Below are 24,719 nucleotides of genomic sequence, written 5' to 3' on the forward strand. Positions count from 1 at the left end.
GTCCCGACACCAATCAGATCTGAACCTCGGGCTGATATGATGGTTGGAACATTTCCCCAATAATTATAACCTTGGTCTTTATGTAACCGGTACGGTGGTGTCTTGTCTGGCACACCAGGCCGAAGGACCTATTGTTATAAATTCTCCCATATGTAAGATTCGCCATCCTTTCATGCGGAAACTATATGACTTATTTCATAGGTTGTTCCTCGTGGATCCTTTTGTATGCCCAAGGTCCGGCCTATATTGGATGGCCATGTCAATGCTATCCCGAAGCACGAATGTGGTACTTCAAAGTTCAACAGGAACATTGGAAGCGCAATGCTAAATTGTTCCTGATCAATTATCCAAACCGTATGGTATGGGTAAACATCATGATTCTTCTTACATCTTTGTTTAAATGGTTGTGTACTTGATGACCTATCATGTATACCATACTCTATGTTTCCTCGGGAATGGTATACTTTAAATTCTTGTGTGCGTGAACACATTCTCATTCCCATTGGTCTGTTTGACCTTTCTTGTGGCATTACTTATCTAAGCAGTGTTAATTCCCTGCTTAGGTAAAAACCTCTGGGTACAACTCTGTCGGTAAGACCCTGTTACTATTGTGGATAACATTCCGGTAGCCACCGGTGGACGAGAACCTTGCCTATTGGTCCACCTCGTTTCAACGAGCAGGAAGATGGTTCTATTCGTCCCCCTCACTTGGTACTGACGTTGTTGCCAACATAGCTGACAGGTTACCCTTTGACATGTCTTGCTACCAAGACCGTATAATATGTCACCCCTCTACCTATTCTTGGCCCACATGGTGGACCCGTAACCCAAAGTTCCATATGATTGAAACCTGACTCTCCTGTACATCTTTGACTCCAAAGTATCCTTGGCACTTGGCTCTTATGGAATTCCCGAGCCACCGTTCAATGGACTGATCACTCTTGGGTCCAGATGTTATCCAACATGCTAAAGATCGAGTCCGCATTAATTACGACAATCTGAAGGCTACTCAGTTCTGTCAGAAAAGTCAGTATGACCGACATCATCAGGATATGGTCTATCAACCTGGCGAAAAGGCATATCTTCGTCTCACACCAATGAGAGGCGCACACCATTTTGTAATCAAGGGCAAATTAGCTCCTCGCTATATTGGTCCTTTCATGTTCTCGAAAGGCGTGGAAGAGTGGTTTATCAATTGGAACTGTTGGCGAACCTTTCCTAGGTTCACGATGTCTTCCATCTGTCTCAGCTCCGCCGCTGCTTCAAGAATCCTATTCGAATAGTGGATCATGATATGCAACAACTGCAACAGAACCTCTCTTATAGAGAACATCATTCTGAAGTTGAGGCCACTTGGGAACGCGAAGATCATCTTCGTGATGAATACCTCGAGCTTTTTCCTTCTACCTTTTAATTCTCGGGACGAGAATTCTTGTTAGTAGGGGAGAGTTGTGACATCCCCGGATTAGGCTACAGTAATCCCGGTAATTGAACTACAGTACACCTATGCAAAGGATGCCACGTCACCGTGTTTCCTATCATTGATCTCGCGATTGTTTGAGGCAGTTCGAATTTAAGACTTAAGTTTAAAATCAAACGAGAAAAGTTATAGGGTTGAAAAAAAATGTCGGGGGAGTTATATAAAAATTCCATAATGAATTATATAATTGAATCGGGCTTCTTAAGATTTATTTCAATAACCATATAATTAAAACAGAAAGCTATATATATTTATATAAAAATAGAATAAAAGAAAGTAATAGAATTGATTAATAAAAAGAATTAGATTTAATATTAAAAAGAAAGTAATTAAAAGAAAAAAAACAAAAACAAAAAAAATGCAACCGAGCCCCCGTGGCTGACTGGGCCAAAGTGGCCCAGCCGGCCACAAGCAGCAAACCCTAGCTAGCAAGCAGCGAACCCCCGGTTCCCCACCATCGTTCCCAGCCGCCGCCAGGGGCTCCCGCCTCGATTCCCCAACCCCCTTGTGGGGGGCCCCACCCCCACTGACACCTCTCTCTCTCTCTCGTCTCCCCCCACGTGGAGACCCTCCCCACGATCTCCCTCATGTCCCCATGTCTCTCTCGTTTCCACCCCTCCCGATCCCTTCTCCCACAAGAGGCCGAGGTCTCCTCCCACCCCTTCGGCCTCTCCCTCTTCGGGATCCCCACCTACCCCGCAACCTCCCCTCGGTTCCTCTCTCGCCCGAGGACCGAGCCCCTCTACCCCATCGTGAGCCCCTCCCGCTGGCCGACCGGCAGCCCCAGCCGATCCCCCATCTACCACCCGCCGGCGGCCCCCAGATCGGCCCCTTCCCCACCCCGGCCGACGAGCCCTAACTCTCCCGCAGCCGGCCTACCCCCCCTGCACCTCCTCTCGCCCCAGATACCCTGCAAGCCCCGTCGACCGGGCCTCCCCTGCACTACCCCACCGCGGCCCCAAGAGCCCCTCCGTCGGCGGCTGCATCCTCGTGGGCCCCTCCTCACCGGGGCCCCTCTCGGCGACTCTCCTCGTCGGTAACGACCTCTCCGGCACCACCACCACCATCACCATCGTCACCGCTTCGTCCTCCTCCTCGCCGTCACCTCCGCCCCACGAGAACTCTGGCTTCACCGGGCCCTCTCGTCAACGTCGGTGAGCCCCTCCTCGGGCTCCTCCCACCATCTTGTTCTCCTCGCCGTCCCGGTTCCGTTCCGGCAAACGGGGCTTCGATCCGTCGACGGTAGAGACCGGTAGGAAGGATTGAAGATTTTGTTCTTCTATGTTGAGTTAGCAGAGAGAACTCTTTGTTGTCTCTTCTCTTAACAGAGAGAGTTGTGAGAGAGATGAGAGTTAGAAAGAAATAAAAACAAATGATGTATTCCGTATGTATGTATATATGTATTTGATGCCCGTATTTATGTATGAATTTGCGTATATAGGTATGTGGAGGAATACGATATTTGTATGGTTATGTATCTGTGAATAAAAATATGTTTTTGGCCTAAGGCCACTTACCGGTGGGGCCAATGCACCCCGCTGTCTATGACAGGGGGCCGCACGCGATAATTGAGAAAAGTGAAAATAAAAATATAAAAATAAAAATAATGTTTTTATTAAATAAATAAATAGATATATGAGTTAATTAGTTAATTGGATAATTAGAATAATTAGAGTATGACACAGGGGTCCCCCACTTAATTAATCTGATTAATTAATATTTAATCTTAATTAAAACTTGTGCCTATGACGTTCAGGACCCGCTGGTTAGTTGACCAGTCAACTGTTGATGTCACTATGACATCATGCTGATGTCATAATAGCTTTTTATTAAATTATTTAAATCTGTTTTTAATTCCTAATTATTGAATATAACTTTAGAAATTAATATTAAATAATCCGTAAGTCAGTTCAGAATATTTTCAACATGAAAGTTGATTAGCAGAACGAGACGAACCCGGATACACGGTCCATTCGTGTGTCACGCGTCCCTAGCATAGCAAACATGGAACATTTCCATCATTTCCAGTATGACCGGTAGTAGCCCGAGACCCGGAAAATATCGTCACATATTCTTCCGACCCGTCTATGACGGATGTTGCTGCGTTAGCTCATGTCTAGCCTGCATCTTGCCATGTCATGCTTTGTGTTGCACCGTTGCTATTATTTATTGTTTCTTCCCCCTCTTCTTACCGGTAGACCCCGAGACTGACGCTGCTGCCGGGTACATCTACGACCCTGCCGATCAGTCCTTTGCCGCAGAGCAGCAAGGCAAGCAAACCCCCCCTTGATCATTCCTATATCGCCTATGTCTTTCTGCCTACTGCTTGCATTAGTATTTTGCTACTTTTGTAGTTAGCTCCTATATCTGATGCATAGCCTATTTTTGATGAACTTCTACTTTCAGTACTGTACTTTAAATCTGCTTAGTATAGGTGGAGCAGTCATCCCTTCTGACCCCGTGGTCCAGTTGCCCCGCTTGTTTTCAAATCTCGATCTCTGATCGACGAGCCATACCCGACACATCACATACACCCCCTTAGTTGTACGACACTACAGAGATACTATCGAGTACCAAGGGTGACACCTCGCTAAGTACTCATGATGATATCTCTGTAGTATAGCTAGTCGGTCGTGGTTATCGAGGATGATTCCTCTTTCACCATTCCTGATGATTCCCCTGTAGTATAAACCCTCAAGTGTGGGACCGCCGAGGGTGATTCCTCTAAGCCCACCTTGACGGATACATCGTTCGGAATCCAACGAGGGTGATACCTCGGATTCCCCCTGATGTTACAACCACACAGTTACTCGACCATGTTACTGGGATCATTGGTGATTAGTTGTAAGACGGGTGGATTCCCGTGAGACTGTGTTGATGGCCTAATTAAAATGTTAATGGATTTGGGTATTTGATCTGGGTTGGTCGGAGACCTTTTCGCACTAACCGGCTACGTGGGAAGAATTATGGGTGCTCGGTGTCGCTGTATCAGCCGAAGCTTTTCAGATGTCAGCAAATGTAGCGGCGCGCGCCCTAGTGGTCCCGAGATGCATCTCTCTTGTGATTAAGGGATGCTAGGACTGACGTTGGCCGCCCACGCCACGTGCAGGAGCGCGAAGGGGAACTGGGCCCACGAACCCTTTGTGCTTAGGAGTTAGATCGGCGGGCTGGCCTCTCTGATTTGTCTTAGGTGGGGCTGCGACGTGTCGATATTCCGAGGCTGGGCAGGACCAGAAAAGTGTGTTCGGCCAGAGTGTTATCGAGCGTGACGGGACATGTGGCGCACCCGTGCATGGATGAAAATTAACTATTTAGATAGCCGTGTCCACGGTTACAAGACGACTTGGAGTTGTCCCCTTCTTTGGTAATGATGCATAATTAGAATAGTTCTGATGTAAGACTTGCGAGTACTTTGGATGAGTACTCACGGCTGCTTTGCTCCCCCCTTGTCCCCTTGCTCCGTTTGCTGCGACCAGATGATGGAGCCAAGGAGTGGAGTTTTCCTGCCAACGCCTGCCGTCTCGATGGTGTCTTCTTCATGGAGGCTGCTGAGGATAGGAGTAGTTAGGAGGTTCCCACGCAGGAGGCCTCGCCTCGTTCGATCGTGTTTCTTTTGTGCTAGCCTTCTCTAAGGCACCCCATGTTTTATGTCTGTACTCAGATATTGTTGCTTCTGCTGACACGTGTGTTTATCGAGCTTTCGTATTCTAGCCCTCGAGGCCCCTGGCTTGTAATATGAAGCTGATGTTATTTTATTTGAGTCTAGAGTTGTGTTGTGATATCTTCCCGTGAGTCCTTGGGTTTGATCGTACGCATTTGCGTGTATGATTAGCGTACGATTAAACCAAGGACGTCACACCTATTTCCCCTAACTTAGGTATTAAATGGCCTATAATTAGCCTAGCTAGATTCAAAATGGCTTAATAAGCATAGTTTGCTCCGGAATGACACATTTTACCCAAGTTAGCTCTGAAACGACCTATAGTTAGCTAGGCTTCCCCCTAAATGACATAATTAGCTTAGTTAGCTCCAAAATGATCTATTTAATAAAACATGACCTATACTTAGCTAATTATCCTCGAAATGACATAGTTAGCTCCAAAAAGGCATTCTTGGCTAATTTAGCCCGAAGAGGGGGACAAGAGGAGAAGAAAGAGGAAAAATGAAAGGAAGGAAGAAGAAGAAGAGAAGAAGAAGAGAAGAAGAAGGATAAGAAGAAGGAGAAAAAGGAGGATAAGAAGGAGAATGAGCTCCTCCTTCTCGTTCTTCTTCCTCCTTCTCCTTCTCCTTCTTGTTTTCTTCTTCTTCTCCCCTTCATTCTCCTCCTCCTCCTCCTCCTCCTCCTCCTTATTCTTTTACTTCTTCTTCTCTTCTTGCTTCTTCTCTTTCTCTTCTTCTATGTAGCTTAGACTCATCCAAGAAAGACTAAATTGACTAATTACCCTACAAAATGACATAATTAGCTTAGTTAGGTGAAAACATCATAAGAACCTTGGTTAGCTCATTAAAATGACCAATTTAGCTAAAAAATGAAATAATAAGCTCAAAATGGCATAAGAACCTTGGTTAGCTCATGAATATTATATACTTAGCTTGGTTCCATCTAAATGATATAATTAGCCAATTTAGCTCCAATATGGCTTAATAAGCATAGTTAGCTCCAAAATGACCTATTTAATAAAAAATGACCTATAATTAGCTAAGATCTCTCCTAAATGACATAATAAGGCTTACGTAGTTGCAAGATGACCTATTCCCCCTAACTTAGGTATTAAATGGCCTATAATTAGCCTAGCTAGATCCAAAATGGCTTAATAAGCATAGTTTGCTCCGGAATGACACATTTTACCCTAGTTAGCTCCGAAACGACCTATAGTTAGCTAGGCTTCCACCTAAATGACATAATTAGCTTAATTAGCTCCAAAATGGTCTATTTAATAAAACATGACCTATACTTAACTAATTATCCTCGAAATGACATAATTAGCTCCAAAAAGGCATTCTTAGCTAATTTAGCCCAAAGAAGGGGACAAGAGGAGAAGAAAGAGGAAAAATGAAAGGAAGGAAGGAAGAAGAAGACGAGAAGAAGAAGAAAAGAAGAAGGATAAGAAGAAGGAGAAGAAGGAGGAGAAGAAGGAGAAGGAGCTCCTCCTTCTCCTTCTTCTTTCTCCTTCTTCCTCCTTCTCCTTCTCCTTCTTCTTTTCTTCTTCTTCTCCTCTTCCTTCTCCTTCTCCTCCTCCTCCTCCTCCTTCTTTTACTTCTTCTTCTCTTCTTGCTTCTTCTATTTCTCTTCTTCTATGTAGCTTAGACTCATCCAAGAAAGACTAAACTGGCCAATTATCCTACAAAATGACATAATTAGCTTAGTTAGCTCCAAAATGACCTATTTAATAAAAAATGACCTATATTTAGCTAAGTTCTCTCCCAAATGACATAATAAGGCTTACGTAGCTACAAGATGACCTATTCCCCCTAACTTGGGTATTAAATGGCCTATAATTAGCCTAGCTAGATCCAAAATGGCTTAATAAGCATAGTTTGCTCCGGAATGACACATTTTACCCAAGTTAGCTCCGAAACGACCTATAGTTAGCTAGGCTTCCACCTAAATGACATAATTAGCTTAGTTAGCTCCAAAATTGTCTATTTAATAAAACATGACCTATACTTAGCTAATTATCCTCGAAATGACATAATTAGCTCCCAAAAGGCAGTCTTAGCTAATTTAGCCCGAAGAAGGGTACAAGAGGAGAAGAAAGAGGAAAAATGAAAGGAAGGAAGAAGAAGAAGAAGAGAAGAAGAAGGATAAGAAGAAGGAGAAGGAGGAGAAGAAGGAGAAGGAGCTCCTCCTTCTCCTTCTTCCTCCTTCTTCCTCCTTCTCCTTCTCCTTCTTCTTTTCTTCTTCTTCTCCTCTTCCTTCTCCTTCTCCTCCTCCTCCTCCTCCTTCTTCTTCTTTTAGTTCTTCTTCTCTTCTTGCTTCTTCTCTTTCTCTTCTTCTACGTAGCTTAGACTCATCCAAGAAAGACTAAATTGACTAATTATCCTACAAAATGACATAATTAGCTTGTTAGGTGAAAACATCATAAGAACCTTGGTTAGCTCATTAAAATGACCAATTTAGCTAAAAAATGAAATAATAAGCTCAAAATGGCATAAGAACCTTGGTTAGCTCATGAATATTATATACTTAGTGTGGCTTCCACCTAAATGATATAATTAGCCAATTTAGCTCCAATAAGGCTTAATAAGCATAGTTAGCTCCAAAATGACATTTTTAATCCAAGTGAGCTCCGAAACGACCTATAGTTAGCTAGGCTTCCACCTAAATGACATAATTAGCTTAGTTAGCTAGAAAATGACCTATTTAATAAAAAATGACCTATAGTTAGCTAAGTTCTCTCCTAAATGACATAATAAGGCTTACGTAGCTGCAAGATGATCTATTCCCCCTAACTTAGGTATTAAATGGCCTATAATTAGCTTAGTTAGATCCAAAATGGCTTAATAAGCATAGTTTGCTCCGGAATTACACATTTTACCCAAGTTAGCTCCGAAATGACCTATAGTTAGCTAGGCTTCCACCTAAATGACATAATTAGCTTAGTTAGCTCCAAAATGGTCTATTTAATAAAACATGGCCTATACTTAGCTAATTATCCTTGAAATGACATAATTAGCTCCAAAAAGGCATTCTTAGCTATTTTAGACCGAAGAAGGGGACAAGAGGAGAAGAAAGAGGAAAAATGAAAGGAAGGAAGAAGAAGAAGAAGAGAAGAAGAAGAGAAGGAGGAAGAAGAAGGAGAAGGAGAAGGAGAAGAGAAGCTCCTTTTCCTTCTTCTCCTCCTTCTTCTCCTCCTTCTTCTTCTCCTTCTTATTTTCTTCTTCTCCTCCTTCTCCTCCTCCTTCTCCTCCTCCTCCTTCTTCTTCTTATTTTTCTTCTCCTTCTTCTTCTCTTCTTGCTTCTTCTCTTCTTGCTTCTTCTCTTTCTTCTTCTACGTAGGTTATTTTCCCCAACAAAGACATACTTAGCTAATTATCCTCCAAAATGACATAATTAGCATAGTTAGGTAAAAACATCATAAGAACCTTGGTTAGCTCATTAAAATGATTAATTTAGCTCCAAAATGACATAATAAGGTCAAAATGGATTAATAATCATAGTTGGCTACAAAATGACATATTTTATCCAAGTTAGCTCTAGAATGACCTATACTTAGCTAAGTTCTCTCTTAAATGACATAATAAGGCTATGTAGCTCCAAGATGACCTATTCCACCTAACTTAGATATTAAATGGCCTATACTTAGCTAATTTCTCTCCGACATAACCTATATTCTTCTTCATCTAGTATTATTCTTCTAACTTTCTTATTTGTCATTTTGCAGATTACATTCACTTCACGAGAAGCTTGGATTATATTGATGGCCAATGCTTGAAGATGATTTCTTGTCCATGGCTTCACGGAAGCTTGTATTGAAACTATTATAGTATATGGATACATATGAAACTTTGTATGCATGTGGATGAAACTGGTGTAATATATGGTTTGGTATGGATGGAATTTGCATAATATGTATGTACTATGGATGAAAGTTATTTTAATATGGTTATGAATACAGAAACAAATTTATTTATGTCAAATATATATATATATATATATATATATATATATATATATATATATATATATATATATATCCTGATTATTGTGAAAAATGCTGGATATAATAAGAAATAAAATAAATAGGGCTGGTTCCCCCCTTTGCCGTCTGCCCCCACATGGCAAAGGGGGGATGGCAGACGGCAAAGAGGGGAGACAGAGGGGGCTCGTCCCCCCCTTTGTCGTCTGCCCCCACATGGCAAAGGGGGGATGGCAGACGACAAAGAGGGGAGAGAGAGGGGGATGGTTCCCCCCTTTGCCGTCTGCCCCACATGGCAAAGGGGAGATGGCAGACGGCAAAGAGGGGAGAGAGAGGGGGCTGGTTCCCCCCTTTGCCGTCTGCCCCCACATGGCAAAGGGGGATGGCACACGGCAAAGAGAGGAGGCCTGCCGTTAACACTTAACGGGACCGTTGGTGTATGTGCCGTCCCAATTAATTTGCCGTCTGCCCCCTCATGGCAAAGATTATTTGCCGTCCGCTTTAAAAAAGCAGACGGCAAAGAACCTCTTCACCGGATTTTTTTTGCCGTCTACTTTGCCGTCTGCTGACCGACGGCAAAGCCTTTGCCGTCCGTGGTTCCCCCCTTTGCCGTCCTCCATGGCAGACGGCAAATTTCTGAATTTCTGTAGTGAACCTCGTTCGTGATAGCCAAGTTTGTGAAGGTTTTTTCATGAAAAACTCCATAGTCCAGATTTCTTATTTTTCCTATGGAGTTAGTCACATAGAATGATGATTGCCACAAGTTTCCTATTTTTTTGATTTTTTTGAATTACTTATGCTCAACTCTAATCTTTGAAAACCGTATAACCTCGTTCGTGATAGCCAAGTTTGTGAAGGTTTTTTCATGAAAAACTCCATAGTCCAGATTTCTTATTTTTCCTATGGAGTTAGTCACATAGAATGATGATTGCCACAAGTTTCCTATTTTTTTTTGATTTTTTTTTTTGAATTACTTATGCTCAACCCTAACGTTTGAAAACCTCTCAAAACCCACTCAAAACCCCATCGTGAATGGGCGGTCTGGATCAGGAAGTAGGCCTACGTTAGCGATCCGCGGGCTGCGCTTTGATTGGTCGGCCTAGCTCCATTGAAACGTTACGCTCCTCCACATTGATTAACTGAAGAATTGCTGCACTTTGTTAACTGAAGAATTGCTGCGCTACCAGAGAGTGCAGCATTGCCGTGGCCAAGGTCGCGGACGAGGGGTTTTGAAAACTTTGAAAATGAAAATAGTCAAAACCCCACCAAAGCATTGCAAATAACATCACATCATTAAAACAACAGATTATTACAAATAGCATCACATCATTATTACAAATGTTGGTTCAACTTTCAAGTTTTGAATTCAAATGACAAGTCTTCACTTCAGAACACAATTGCCAATCACATCATTATTACAAATTTTGGATTCAAATAACAAGTTTTCACATCAGAACACAATTGCCAAATCTATTTATTTTTCCTCTTCTTACCACTCGATTTCTTTGGATTCTCAACTTCTACGGCAGAAAACTTGTTGATGCTCCTAGTTTTCTTGCCACGACCAGTAGGCCTCCCCACGGCACGGCCAAGCACCTCAGCATGCTTCACCTGATGCACCTCCTCAACTTCAGCAACAATTTCACTTTGCACAGCAAGCTCTAGAACAAGTTCACTTTGCACAACAAGCTCCAGAACAGGTTCAGTTTGCACAACAAGCTCCAGAACAGGTTCAGTTTGTAGAATTGGTTCATGTGCATAAAAAACAGGTTCACACTGCTCCGGTGCATCGAAAACAGGTTCACACTGCTCCGGTGCATATAAAACAGGTTTAGTTTGCTCTGTTGTGTCGAGAACATGTTCAGTTTGCTCCGGTGCATCCAAAATAGGTTCAGTTACTGGATTAAAACTTCTCTTCTTTGTACATCCATTGAGTCTTGCCTTTTTCACTGGCCATCACTGTTCAACAACAAGAGGTGGCATTTTTTCTGCATGCTTTCTCCTGAAAAATAAATCATATCACTTGGTTAGAGACTGAAAAAAGCATAAACAACAAGAAACAACATAAACAGTAACATTAACATACTTTGGTCTTTCCGGAGTGTAACGGCATTTTGGTGAACCAATTCTATGCCCAAGTTCCTCACACAACTTGCATTTATTTTTTTACCTTCTTGAGCCCTTTTTGGCTTCACATCCTTAATTTTTTTCGCTTTCTTACTACTCCCACCTTTCTTAAACCATGCTTTGAATCTGTTCTGTTTGGGCCTTCCAGCCTTTCTTCTAGTGATGGGTGGACACATGAAAAATTCAAAGTCCACCTCAGGCCACTATGATTGGTGTGTCAGTGCTGGAATTGGAGTAGCATATGCATCCCTGAATCTCTGTACTGAATAATGGTCATGCAAGTATGGGTGCATATTTAACTTGGGTCTAGATGCTAAAAAGAGTATGGCGTGCTCACATGGTTTCCGAGTGTGTTGCCACTCTTGGCAAGTGCATTCATGCAAATCAGTGTTGACAACATGCCTCTTGCTAGTCTTTGTGTCTCTAACTTCAGCACCCCACAATGAAGATTTCTCAACAGCTAGATGTGAAAGCTTTCGACTCCTGTTGACCACCTGTTCTACCACTGCTCGTAGCTTATCCCCTTGTAAAAGGTCATCAATTCTTCTTCTCAACTCCCACATACGCATGATCATGATCCTGATTTGGTCCACCATGTCATGCACATGCAAATCTTTCAACTCCTTCACCTTGTTGTTGAAACTTTCTTCCAAGTTATTGTTGATATGACCACACTTGATGAAAGTATTAAAACCTGACATATACCATAAAAGAGAATGGTATGTGTTCAACCATGTAGAAAAATCATTCTCACCACATGCTGCCATTATCTTACCAAGGTGATAGGAATAGGTCTGTGTGGTGTAGGATCTTGCGGCTGGCCACATGCGCCCAAATTCTTCCCCTCTGAATTTTTTGATCAAATTCATCCACATATGGCCAAAGCACTCCCTCTGCTCAGCATGGGGGAAAAAAATCTTGACTGCATTTTCTAGCCCTTTGCATGCATATGTCTGGATGGCCAAAGGTGATACTGGCCTTATGCATCTTTTCAACTGCATCATGTACCATGTCCACGATGCCTCTGTCTCTGATTGGAACATTCCAATGGCAACAGGAAACATCCAGTTGTGTCCATCTAGAGCATTGCATGCTGCCAACTGACGATTCCACTTTCAGTCAAAAAAGATGAGTCTATGCTCAAATATGGACGGCACCCCGCTTTAAATCCATCGATGCAAGGCTTTAGACACATAAAAAACTTGCTGAAATAAACCTTGCCATCCTATTTTACCTCGGTATCTATCTCCACCACACTTCCAGGTGACCTCTTCTCCACCTCTGCTTTATAGTTATACGACATCTTAAATGTATTTGCCCAATCACCGTATAATGCTTTCATTGCCCTTTGTTTTGCCTTCCACAGTATGGTATATTTTAGCACAATAGGGTATTGCTTTTCCAAGTCAACTTTAAGTCTCTTTGCTTTAGTGTTTGGTGTCTTGGCTAAAATAGGAGTAATCTTTTCTGTAATCCAAAGCTGTGATGTCATCCTAGAAACTCTCTGTGAACTGGTAATACAAGTATGCTGATTTGGTATTTGATTTACCCTGATTGTACTTCCCTCAGGTTGTCGTCTAGCAGATATGTACCACTTACAAGGATTGGCACTTCCATCATAACCTTGGCACCTAGCATAAAATTTCTTTCGATGAGTCCACAAAGTCTTGGCCTCAAACTTATGATTCACTGCATAGGTCTTGAAACACATCCTAAACTCATCCATCTTTGGCCACAACTTTCCCACTTCAATAACATGATTCTCTTTATCATACAAATTTACCAGCTCACTTTCATCTGCATCATCCACATCATCTGCACCCATTTCCATCATATGCTGGAGGATATCAGCATCATCTTGAGGGTTTGAATTTCAGGGGTTAGCACCAGCAGGCACACTAGTGTCATCTTTCTCCTTATCTGTGTCATCAACTGGAATGCCAAATAATTTGGCCATCTTAATGTCATCTATAGGTGCAATGACCAAATCTGTACGTTCCTCTAAATCTACATCATTCCAATCAATAGAAACAACAGTTCCAGCACTATTGTGGCCCTCTTCTTCATCAGCATCATCCCTTCTTTCTTCATCTATTACTGTCAGTTCAGTAATCATCGGCAACAACATCTGCTTTTGTGCAACCCACTCAACATCTGCCATCTGTGAAGCCATTTTTGATTCACATAACCAACTTTGGAATCAGATTTCAGATCAATTAAGTCTGGATAAAAAGTTGCAGCTTTGCTTGTCCAACCTTCTTGTCGATCAATTTCAGCTACCATATCTTCCCCATCCTCGACTCTCACTTAACAACCCTTCCAATTGTCGAATCGTAGCAGTGATACCTCTTGATCTGGACCCCAAACAATACTCTCCCCAATTCTCTCCACCAAATTTTCCACGACCTTCTCCTCCATGCTCTGCAACTCCTGTGGATCAATATCTCTACAATCGACATCCCACCGAACAAATGTATTTATATGAATGTCTTGGACGCTACCATCAACTAGCTTGGCTTTACAAGGAAAGAATTCTACTGTAATTGCGAAGGTAGGCGTAGAATCTCCCCTGCCCCTGTTTGTCAATGGCGGGAAGGGGGAAGCGGTAGTGGAGTGAGGTACTTCAGGAGACGATGCACAAATGGAGTTCAAGAACAACTAAAGAAGGGGGGTTGGGTGCATTACTGATTAGAAGTATTATCTCCTCTCTCCATCTAATTCAATCCGTCCACGACACACGAATCTACATTTCAAATCGGCGGGGGAAACAGAGCGTGAGGCAACAAATCCTTGCAAAATTGTGGGGAATGGAGCTAGGTTGCGAAATTACTCACCAGAGATAGCTCGTCCGCCGCCGAGAAAGGCTATCCACTGCCCCCCAGAATAAAATCGTCGCCGCCGCCGGAGAAGAGGCACAGGGCGGCGGGAGCCGTCGAGCAGGGGAGAATCAAGCGGATGGGGTCAACTCGCGGGCGGCGTAGCAACTAAAGTAGGCCCCACCTGGCGGAGCACATAACCCCTGTCCTAACGGGCTGTCATAACCTAACCTCGTCATCCGTTAACAGCCAGACGGCCGTTTTATCAGTTATTCCTGTCTGAGCTATTCCACTCGTGAAAACGTCGCACGTGAGCCATTTCAGCCAACGATGCCGTTGTCCATCCAATTCACCTCAAAGATGTTGCACATGAGCTATTTGCCCTTTATTCTATTGTCCTGTACAAATCACACGAGTGGCAGGCAGTCGTCCTGATCTCGTGAGAAGGGAAACTGACTCAAACAGTGCTCATAGTGGAGTGTCGGGACATCCGGGAGTCAAAAATCCCGTCTCTAATGTTACGCAAGTTTGTTAGGTCTAAGAAAATACAGCTCATGGGAAAAGTTCCCATGCTGAACTTGCATATAGGCAGAACTATAGTTTGCCTTCGGTACAAGTATAGGTAGGATACAGAAATGGAAGATGATTCATAACATACGTAGCATGCTTTGATGAAGAACAATAATGCCTTATATAAAGAAAACTAGTGGTAGATCTTCATCCTCCGGACCAGCAGCATGTGGGCAATTGATAGACACCGATGGTTGTACTTCTGCTCAGCCGTGCAGCGCTGCAAATGCTTCTTTGATTGCGGTGGCATCAGAGTAAACGTCCTGCATCGTTGGGCGATCTTTCGGCATCTCGGCGGCGCATAGCAAACCAAGCTTAGTGAGAGCAGTGATGCAGCTCACTATTCCTGCAGCCATTTGATGATTTTCCTGGTCTGAGAAACTCCCTGCTTCTTGTCCATATCTGTTGCCATAATAGGGGGTGATGACTCTAGAATCTAGAATCTCGCAGATCTTCTCAGGAAATGAGTCTTCGACAAATTTGTAAAGGCTCAGACCATCTTTAAACATTTCGTCAGTCGGACGCTTCCGTGTGAGCATCTCTAAGATAATGATGCCATAGCTGTAAACATCACCCTCCATGGAGATTTTGCTCCCAGATCCATATTCTGCAATAGGTAAAGTTATTATTCAAACAATTAATTAGCACAGAAGGATTGGATCATGAGAATCAGAAGATTTTCTGTAAAATTTTTAAAAAGTAATGCTCCAAAACTACAATATCTCGTATTAAGAAAATGTTACCTGGTGCAATGTATCCAACTGATCCTCTTGGCCCCACTAAGCTCGTAGAACAATCAATTCCCGAAGAATAAGAAGAACCAAGTAGAAACTTGGCCAACCCAAAGTCACCAACACGTGCGCCCATAAGATCATCTAGAAGGACATTGCTAGGCTTCAGATCACAGTGGACCACAGGAGGCATGCATTGGTTATGGAGGTAATCCAAAGCAGCAGCTATGCCCACTGATATTGCTATTCTTGAACCAAGGCACAACGACCTTTTTGGATGATGCTCGTGGAGCAGTGTCGGATAGAGCCAACTCTCTAGGTCGCCATTTGCCATAAACTCAAGAACAAGAGCTTTAAACTCATTTCCTGTCGGGTCACTTGTTGAGCATACGGTGATCACCCTTAAAAGATTACGATGACGAGTGTTTCTCAGTGCCTCACATTCAGCAAGGAAACTCTTTGTTGCTCCAAATTGATCGAGTTTGAAAACTTTGATAGCAACTGTATGATGCTCTTCAAACTCAATTCTAGCTTTGTATACGGACCCATATGTTCCTGAACCAACCAAGTTGGCCTCAGAAAAACCATTTGTTGCTTTCACTAAATCAACATATGTGAACTTCTTGAACTCCTTGACAGAAGGATGTGCGGCTTGTTTGACATTCTTTCTCTTCTTACGAATAATAACTCCAAAGCATAATAAGAGAACCAAAGAAAGGGCAGTAATTGGTACTATCTTCAGAATCTTGGAGGTGTACAACTTTTTTTTGGATATCACGGCATTGCAAAGTGGCAACTCTAGTAACGGGGTCTGAGCACACAACTTATTGTTCCCTTGTGTGAACACCTCACTGTCGTTCTGAAACATTCCACCTGGAGGTACTGGTCCCTCGAGGTTGTTGAACGACAAATTGAGGAGCCTCATGTAACCAAATGACTCAAAGAAGTCAGGTATTTCACCTGACAAGTTGTTTTGAGATAGATCCATCACAATGATGCCTCTCAAGTTCATGAAAGATTGAGGAATTCTCCCATGAAAATTGTTCCCCTCCATGTGCAGCGATTCCAAATGGAGGCACTCACCCATAGTGGAAGGTATTTGTCCAGACAACTGGTTATTGGAAATATTCAATGAGCCGAGATTGACCAAGCTGCCAATCTCTAGTGGTATTTGTCCTGAGAGTTTGTTATGAGATAAGTCCAAACCTATTGAAAGGGAGGAAAGAGTAAAGAGCTCCTTTGGTATGCTATCATCAAATATGTTATGAGAGAGGTTTAATGTTTCCAGAATTTTGCAGCCCCCTAGGGTTCTTGGGATTGGGCCACTCAACTTATTTTCTTGTAAATACAGATCAGTCAATTGACTTAGATTGCCAATTGACAGAGGAATTTGTCCGGAAAGTCTGTTCTGGGATAAGCCTAGGCCAACCAATTTTTCAAGATTTCCAAGTGCATAAGGGATACTTCCACTAAGCAAGTTGTTGTCAATGGAAAGACGTTCAAGGTTTGTGAGGTGCTCTATCTCCTGTGGTATAGTGCCTGATATTTTATTTGCTCCTAACATCAATACCTGTAAGGTCTTTGAAAGTTCTGCAATGGAACTCGGCAAATCTCCTTGAAGGATATTTGCACTCAAGGATAATTCTATTAGTTGGGAACAATTGGTCAATGAGGTTAAGAAAGACCAATCTCCAGCTTCTAGGCGATTCTCAGGTAGATTCAGGTAGATTAAGTTTGGAAGAGTCCCAAAAGAAGGTACTACACCATGGAATGAATTGTTACCGAGATATATCTCTTGAAGATTCGTTGTGTTGGCAAGCGAAGTGGGAATTTGGCCATGGAATTTGTTCATTCCCAGTATTAAAGTTTGGATGCTTGGAAGCGTATATCCAATGTTATATGGAATTTCCCCTGCCAGAATATTCACACCCATACCAAGGTATGTGAGTGTTGATATGTTGTAAATAGAGGCTGGGACACTTCCTGCCAAGAAGTTGTAACTCAGGTCTAGTACTTGCAGGTTGGGAAGCTTACCAATACTTGCTGGGATGCTACCTTGAAAACTATTATCTCCAAGCAAGAGCCAGCAAAGGGAAGAAAAATTCCCTAGAGTAGAAGGTATTGTTCCTGCAAGATTATTTGATGTCAATACAAGATACTGTAAGGGCGAGTTAATAATCGGGAAAACCACGGGTATGAACCCAGTAAAGTTGTTGAGTCCCAAGGACAATACTCGTAGTGATATGCCGGTAAATAGTGCAGGCGGAATCTCTCCACCAAGGTGATTGTTGGTCAAGACCAAAAATTGAAGTGATGAACTATTAGCTAAGAGAGACGGGATAGGTCCTGTGAGGCTATTGTTGGTGAGATGAACAGAGTGGAGAGAAGAGCTACTTCCAAGTGAAAGAGGAATATTTCCTCTTAGGCCATTTCCAGTAAGACGTAAAACTGAAAGGTTGCGGAGTGTACCCAACCCTTCTGGGATGCCTCCAGTGAGCTTGTTCTTACCCAAGTTGAGCTGCTGGATATTTGAACAGTCGCTTAGGTTTGTTGGGATCTCACCGCCGATGGAGTTGCTCCCAAGATCAATAATTTGAAGCTGAGAACATGAGGATAGATCGCTTGGTATTGTGCCACTAAGATTGTTAGAGCTAAGGTTAAGATACCGCAAGCAATTCAGTTGGCCCAGTTCAGGCGGAATTGGACCCCAAAGCTGATTGTTTGGGAGGTGGATTCTTGTGAGGAGAGTGAGATTTGCAATGCAAGAAGGTATTTGGCCATTAAGTTGGAGCGACTCGAGGTCTAGTGCAACAACACGAGATGTGTGCCTCTTGCTGCAAGTAACGCCAGACCAAGAGCAGAACTGTTGGAGGGTATCATCAATCTTCCATGAGGCTGGGAGCCCAGAAGAAGGGCTGAGATGGATTTTGAGGCAACTGAGGGCTTGGAAGTCGGTACGAGCTTCCCCATTGAGAGCTATGACACCTACTATTGGACATATCAGAAGAGAGGACAGGACAAGGATTAGAGGCAGTAACTGTGAGGAACCGAGGGTTCCCAAAGGAGACATGTGCTTTCTATCACACATGAAGACTTATGCTCTACAGCTCTAGTCGACTGGCAATGCAATGAGGTCTGGTTTCTCTTCTGCATTTATAGAACGCTGATGGGCAGGACTGGCAATGCTTGATTTACATACGAAACACAAGTAGCAGTGCTGCAGCTATCGACTCCCATTCAAACTTGTCATGCCATGCAAAGACTTTGACTCGGTGGGTCATCGGATGGTGCCCTTTGCAAAAAACGGATGTGTCATCTCATCTCTTGTTTCAAGTTTCCAGTTGTTATAGTCAAAAAGTTCTGTTCAAACTTGGCTTTATAAATACTATGCTGGGCTTGTGATTTTCAGTGCGCCAGCCAATTTCCCCATCTCCTTGCTAACTAACTAGGTTTTGCACTCAGAAAGACGCAGAGCTAGCTCACCCCGGTTCAGAAAGAATGTTACCTAATGCTTTCCAATTTTTGATTCGGTTGCTTCTCATCCTGATCATGCTGTTCCTTGTAAAGGATGGCGAACTACTTTGGATGGATTTCAAGCCAGTGGGTACGCCTCCTGCTGGATGTAAGTATCTTTCTATCTTGTAGTACAGCTTTTCGAACCAACTCGCGGTACAGTTATTACTTACACATTATTACCTCTGCAGTCTTTTGTTCTCTCGTGCATTTTTACTTGTTCATAGACTGATAACTATCCTGGTAACAGCACTCAATCCTCGATGGCCAGGGCTGCACAATCCATTTCATTGCGATCCGCACTGTGAATAGGAAGGGTAGTGGTTCTAGAAAATGCAACATACAAATATGTGGATGACGGCTGTCGCCCCTTTTCCTCCACGATACATTGTCCATCAAGTCTTCTGACTACAAATAAATGAAATATTCATCATTTTTACAGGAGCCATGTACTTTCTGTAAGTGTAATCCGTTCAATCCACTGTAACTCGTACTTTAAGATGATTTGTCTTTGTAATAGAGCAGATTTGTCCGAGTGTTATAGGCACAATTGAGTCGCCATGTTGTACCAGAAAATATAGCCCAACTTTTCCCCGAAGGACACAGCTTGCCTATTTTTCAACTTGTGTGGTTATTTTTACTACTTCTCTGAATTATGTTCCGACCATTTTGCATCCAACAATCATCATCTCATGAATAATCACTAGTATAATAACGCAGAGCCATCGCCCCGGAACCGGAGCACTACTGATGGACTAGTTAAAGATTACATGTGAACAGTGTGAGAAAAGAAATTCATATCCCTGTCCTGAACTTGTACAGAAGAAGGTTAAACTTACATAGTCTGCCTGCGCTTGGTCAGAACAGAAATATTGGATGCTATAAGCATACTCTAGCTAGCTAGATTAACTGGACATGCCAGAGTCCAGCACGTGAGCCTCGATGCGCTTCAGCTTAGCTAGCAGCCAACCGAATACATTTTGCCTTCCTTCTGTGCGGCACTAGCCCAGATCTATTTCGACGCTCCCCAGTAGCACACATGGTACCCAAGACATATCCTTATCATTGAATTTGAACTAGCTAATGCAAACTAATAAATTTGAAAGGCTCTCAGCACTATGGATCAACTATTGGAGGGCGTGCTCCATGTGAATTGTCAGCGGGTCAATAGCTCCTGTACGACATCTTTGAGGTGAATTAGAAGGAGCGCGACGTCTTTCGTCTGAATTGCCTTGATGCGACACTTCTGAGCGAGGAAATAGCCGAGACACGAGATGGCCCTTAATGTGAACTGATGCCCTCATTAGCTGTTAGGGGCTTGACCCACAACTTATCCACGTAAGCGCGGGCCCTACCTGGCAGTGCATCTAGTTACGGGCCCCACTTGTCAGTGCATCAGGTGAAACGTGTCTTAGAGGCTGGACCCACAACTTATCCAGGTAAGCGCGGCCCTACTTGGTAGTGCATCTAGTTACGGGCCCCACTTGTCAGGGCATCAAGTGAAATGTATCCCCGTACCTGTCCGAATGGGTACCCCTGTCTGAACTTGTGTTGCTCCCTCATCTTCATTCCCGCCGGTGAGCCGCCAGCGGCGGCAGAGCTTTTATTCCGGGTGGCAGCAGCGGCGGAGCTTTTATTCGAGGTGACAACAGCGGCGGAGCTTTCGTTCTCGGCGACGGCGGCGACTGAGGTGAGTGAATCCCGAACCCTCTCATGTTCTCCTCCGTATTGAGTTAGATTTCACCGCATCGCCTCTGTTTCCCTCTGTTTATGGTCGATTTGATCCAGATTGCTGGTTAGGCGAACGAGTACATTATTTGGTAGGTCATTCGGCCAGAGCTCAGAAAAGGGGGTCTTTAGTCCTGGCTCGAGCCACGCACCGGGACTATAGATCCACCTATATAAGCGGGACTTCAAAAATTTCCAACCCAATTCGTCCATTTCTCTTCTTCTTCCTCTCGTTCTCCTGCCCGGCGCGACACAGCGACGAACTAACCGACGCCGTCAGGCTGCCCGCCGTCCTGCTCGCCGCCGCCTGCCGTCGGCCGTCCTCCTCGCCGCCGGCCGTCCTCCTCGCTGTCCTCCTCGCCGTCGCGCCGTCCTCCTCGCCGACGTGCCGTCCACCTCGCCGTCGCGCCGTCCTCCTCGCCGTCGCGCCGTGCTCCTAGCCGTCGCACCGTGCTCCTCGCCGTCGCGCCGTCCTCGGCGTCGTCCTCCTCGCCGCGCGCCGTCGACACCTCCGGTCGGTAAGCCCCCCGCCCCCTCCTCCTCAACACTCCGGCCAGTATAGAAGAAAAGAAGAAAAAGGAGAAGAGAAGAAGAAAAAGGATAAGAAAGGAAGAAAAAGGAGAAGAAAAGAAGAAAAAGGAGAAGAAAAGAAGAAAAAGGAGAAGAAAATAAGAAAAAGAAAAGATTTTTTTTGTCATTTAATTTCTATTGTATATTGTATATGCTTAAGTGTATAGTGTATATAGTGTATAGTGTATAAGGAGAGGAGGAATTTTGCTATAGTGTATATACTGTATAGTGTATAAGAAAAGAAGAAAAGAAGAGGAGGAGAAGAGAAGAGAAGAAGAGGAGGAGAAGAAAAATGAAAATAAGAAGAGGAGGAATTTTGCTATTGTATAGTGTATATGCATATAGCGAGACCCTTGGAACAGTTCCAAAGCATGCAGGACATGCTCCAAGGGTAATTTTAATCATTCTTGCGCTCTATGGGTCTCTTTCGATGATTTTCTGATATATTAATTAATGAAAAACTTAGCAAATCATTATCCTTGTCGGGCAGGGTTTGGAAGCGGTTCAAGGGCGTGACTACCAGTAGAAAGAGCAAAGGAGTTGGCGGATGAATGTGGTATCTCGGTTGAAGATTTGCTGGCTTCCCAAGACGACAGGATACCCAAGGCTGTGGTAGCCCCTAAGCCACAGTTTGTCATGGGAGAGCCTTTGGTCAGCAAAGATGATCTCCCAACAAATATGCGTTACTTGCATAAATGGTACTTAAGTGAATCAAAGAATGGGAGAACGATGATCGTGGTGAGTGTCCCACGGGAGTACTACGGCCGCTCCGAAGAAATCCATATCGACTTTGATGAACTCTTCCAGATGTACAATGGCGACGCCCTCGACAAATCGCTTATCAGTTGCTATTGTCTGTAAGTTTTTTAATTCGTTGTCTACATATAACTTGTTTAGTTATTTCAATTCATTGTCTATATATAACTTGTACTCTATTATGCAGAATGAAGATTCTGGAGTGTAAAAGTAAGAGCATCCTAAATATTGGGTTTATTGACCCAGATAAAATACATATAGCTACGCTAACTGACAAACCCAAGGAGATGGAGGAAAACCTTCTAAGGTTTCTAACAGATCAAAATTTATGTGACCACATACTGTTTCCATACAACTTCAGGTGAGGGTCTTTACTCTGTTGTGTCCATTCACTTATAAGTGTAATTGATAAGTTACTGAAACACACACACATATATATATACATGTGCACCTTCCATTGGATTCTGTTGGACATTCAAAATGATAAGGGAAGTGTTGATGCCTTCGACCCATTATCGAGACCCTTGGAACAGTTCCAAAGCCTGCAGGACATGCTCCAAGGGTAATTTTAATCATTCTTGCGCTCTATCGGTCTCTTTCGATGATTTTCTAATATATCAATTAATGAAAAACTTAGCAAATCATTATCCTTGTCGGGCAGGGTTTGAAAGCGGTTCAAGTGCGTGACTACTTGTAACTTTCCTGAGAAGCTGACCTTTAGAGCGGCTCAGGTAAGTAGTAGTATGATATACTTCTATTAATTTTCAATACATTTATGATGCTAGATTATTATTTTGATTATATATATTCTATTCTCGTAAAGTGCGACCAGGAGCCACGGGGAACCCATCTATGCGGATACTATGTTTGTGAGGCCATTCACACGTTTACCTCTGAGTTCAAGGATCACAGATTCGACGTAAGCAATGAACATTCACACCTCTATTTTTACCCGTCATTCTTTGTTATCATGATTGATATTCATATTCATCTCCTCTTCTTATATAGCACACGGCCATGAGGACGAAGGTCCTACCACAGCAACGCGCGATTGCTGTTGCAGAGGAGCTTGCGGGATTTCTGAGGACGGAAGCTATAGAAGACAAAGGACGATTTAGTGTAGCTAAGGGACATTACTGATGTTCGTCCATGTAATCGAATAGACGGGCTCTAGTCCCGATAATTCAGATCTCCATATAATTGTATATATATGATCGCTTGTAAGATAAGTTAATCTTATATATATATATATATATGCATAATTATTTCTATTTAAATTATATGAAAACTAATTACCGAACACCTAAACCCTAAAACCCTAAAACCCAAAAATAATTTCATTAAAAAAAAACCCAAAAACCAGCAAAATCTGAAAATCTTTAGTCCCGGTCCGTGTAACGAACCGGGACTAAAGGGCCTGCCCCTGGGGCACTACGAGGCCCCCACGTGGAGCACCTTTAGTCCCGGCGTGTAAGAGGGCCGGGACGAAAAGGTTAGGCCTTTAGTCCCGCCCCTTTAGTCCCGGTTGGTGAACCGGGCCTAAAGCCCCTTACGGGCCGGGGCTAAAGGCCCCGTCCCCACTAGTGTTACAAGCCCCGGGAGCAAAAGTAAACGAGCAAGCATTAAAAGTTTGACGAGCAAAGACTCTGATTTCTCTGAACAAGATACCTTCCGGTGCCTTGTGTAATTCTGAGCTTTGTAGCGCTTTGACAAGCGTCTGGAAGTCTGACTCCACTTGCACGTACCAAAGTTCAGACACTTGTTTAAGATCTTGTTTTAATAGCATGGTACCTTCTTCTTTCAACACTTGTTTAAGATCTTCCTCACGCTCAGCTCGGGGTAATTCGATTATACGTCGGATCTCCCTGGAAAGTCAAATAAAATTTTTGGTTGTTTTGCATACTAGCCGCACAAACACAATCTCTATAGAATACCTAGCTTAAAAATGCCTTAACCAAGCCAGACTTGTCTACCGATTTTGCATATGTAGTTTACCTGTCTGCAGATGTGTTCCATTGGTTCAAGTCTGAAGCTCTGTCTGCGATGCATACAGCAGAGTGTAGGCGGTGAGCACAAGCAAGTTCAGCCAGCAGACTCAAGCATCTGCGTCCCCTCACTCTTGTCGCATGCAATGGAATTGACGTCCCCTCTTCTTTGTCATGTCTACAGACTCCCCGGCGGCGTCCCCCAACGACGTCCTTCCCCTCGTCCGCGACCTTGGCCACGACAACGTTGCACTCTTTGGTAGCGCTTAAGCTTGTCGATAGTCTGGTGTTGGGGTAGCCGAAGAGTGCGACAATTCTTGAGTTAACAAAGTGCAATAATTCTTCAGTTAACAGAGTGTAGCAATTCTTCAGTTAATCGATGGGGAGGAGCGTAACGTTTCGGTGGAGTTGGGCCGACCAATGAAAGTGCAGCCCGCGGATCGCTGACGTAGCCCTACTTCCTGATCCATACCGTCCATTCATGGTGATCCAAAGGTCCTGACAGGTGTGGGGTTTTGATGGGGTTTTGAGTGGTTTTGAGAGGTTTTCAAGAGTTAGGGTTGAGCATAACTAATTAAAAAAAAATAAAAAAAAATAGAAAACTGGTGCCAATCCTCGTTCTATGTGACCAACTCGATAGGAAAAATAAGAAACCTCGACTATTGAGTTTTTCATGAAAAATCCTTCACAAACTTGGCTATCACAAACGAGGTTGTAGGGTTTACGAAGGTTAGGGTTGAGCATAAGTAATTCAAACAAAATCAGAAAAATAGAAAACTGGTGCCAATCAGTGTTCTATGTGA

At 43.4% G+C, this 24,719-nt stretch overlaps 1 protein-coding gene across 1 annotated transcript; it reads right to left on the minus strand.

The window, feature by feature from the left end:
• Positions 1-14,589: 14,589 nt before the first annotated feature.
• Positions 14,590-18,485, minus strand: LOC123431165 (probable LRR receptor-like serine/threonine-protein kinase At3g47570). The gene is made up of 2 exons (XM_045115004.1): positions 15,377-18,485; positions 14,590-15,240 (listed from the first exon to the last, which is right to left on the minus strand). Exons 1-2 carry the CDS (start codon positions 18,450-18,452, stop codon positions 14,840-14,842), a joined length of 3,477 nt encoding a protein of 1,158 aa, XP_044970939.1. The 5' UTR covers positions 18,453-18,485; the 3' UTR covers positions 14,590-14,839.
• Between the last annotated feature and the right edge of the window lie 6,234 nt (positions 18,486-24,719).

This window comes from Hordeum vulgare, chromosome 2H, assembly GCF_904849725.1.
Source record: "Hordeum vulgare subsp. vulgare chromosome 2H, MorexV3_pseudomolecules_assembly, whole genome shotgun sequence".
Taxonomy (NCBI): domain Eukaryota; kingdom Viridiplantae; phylum Streptophyta; class Magnoliopsida; order Poales; family Poaceae; genus Hordeum; species Hordeum vulgare.

What these genes read in the sequence shown, in the direction of transcription:
- LOC123431165 (XM_045115004.1), bottom strand. Translation starts at nt 18,452, where the DNA reads ATGTGTGATAGAAAGCACATGTCTCCTTTGGGAACCCTCGGTTCCTCA. An exon ending in AGTTGGATACATTGCACCAG is followed by an intron (nt 15,241 to 15,376) that starts GTAACATTTTCT and finishes TACCTATTGCAG; the next exon opens with AATATGGATCTGGGAGCAAA.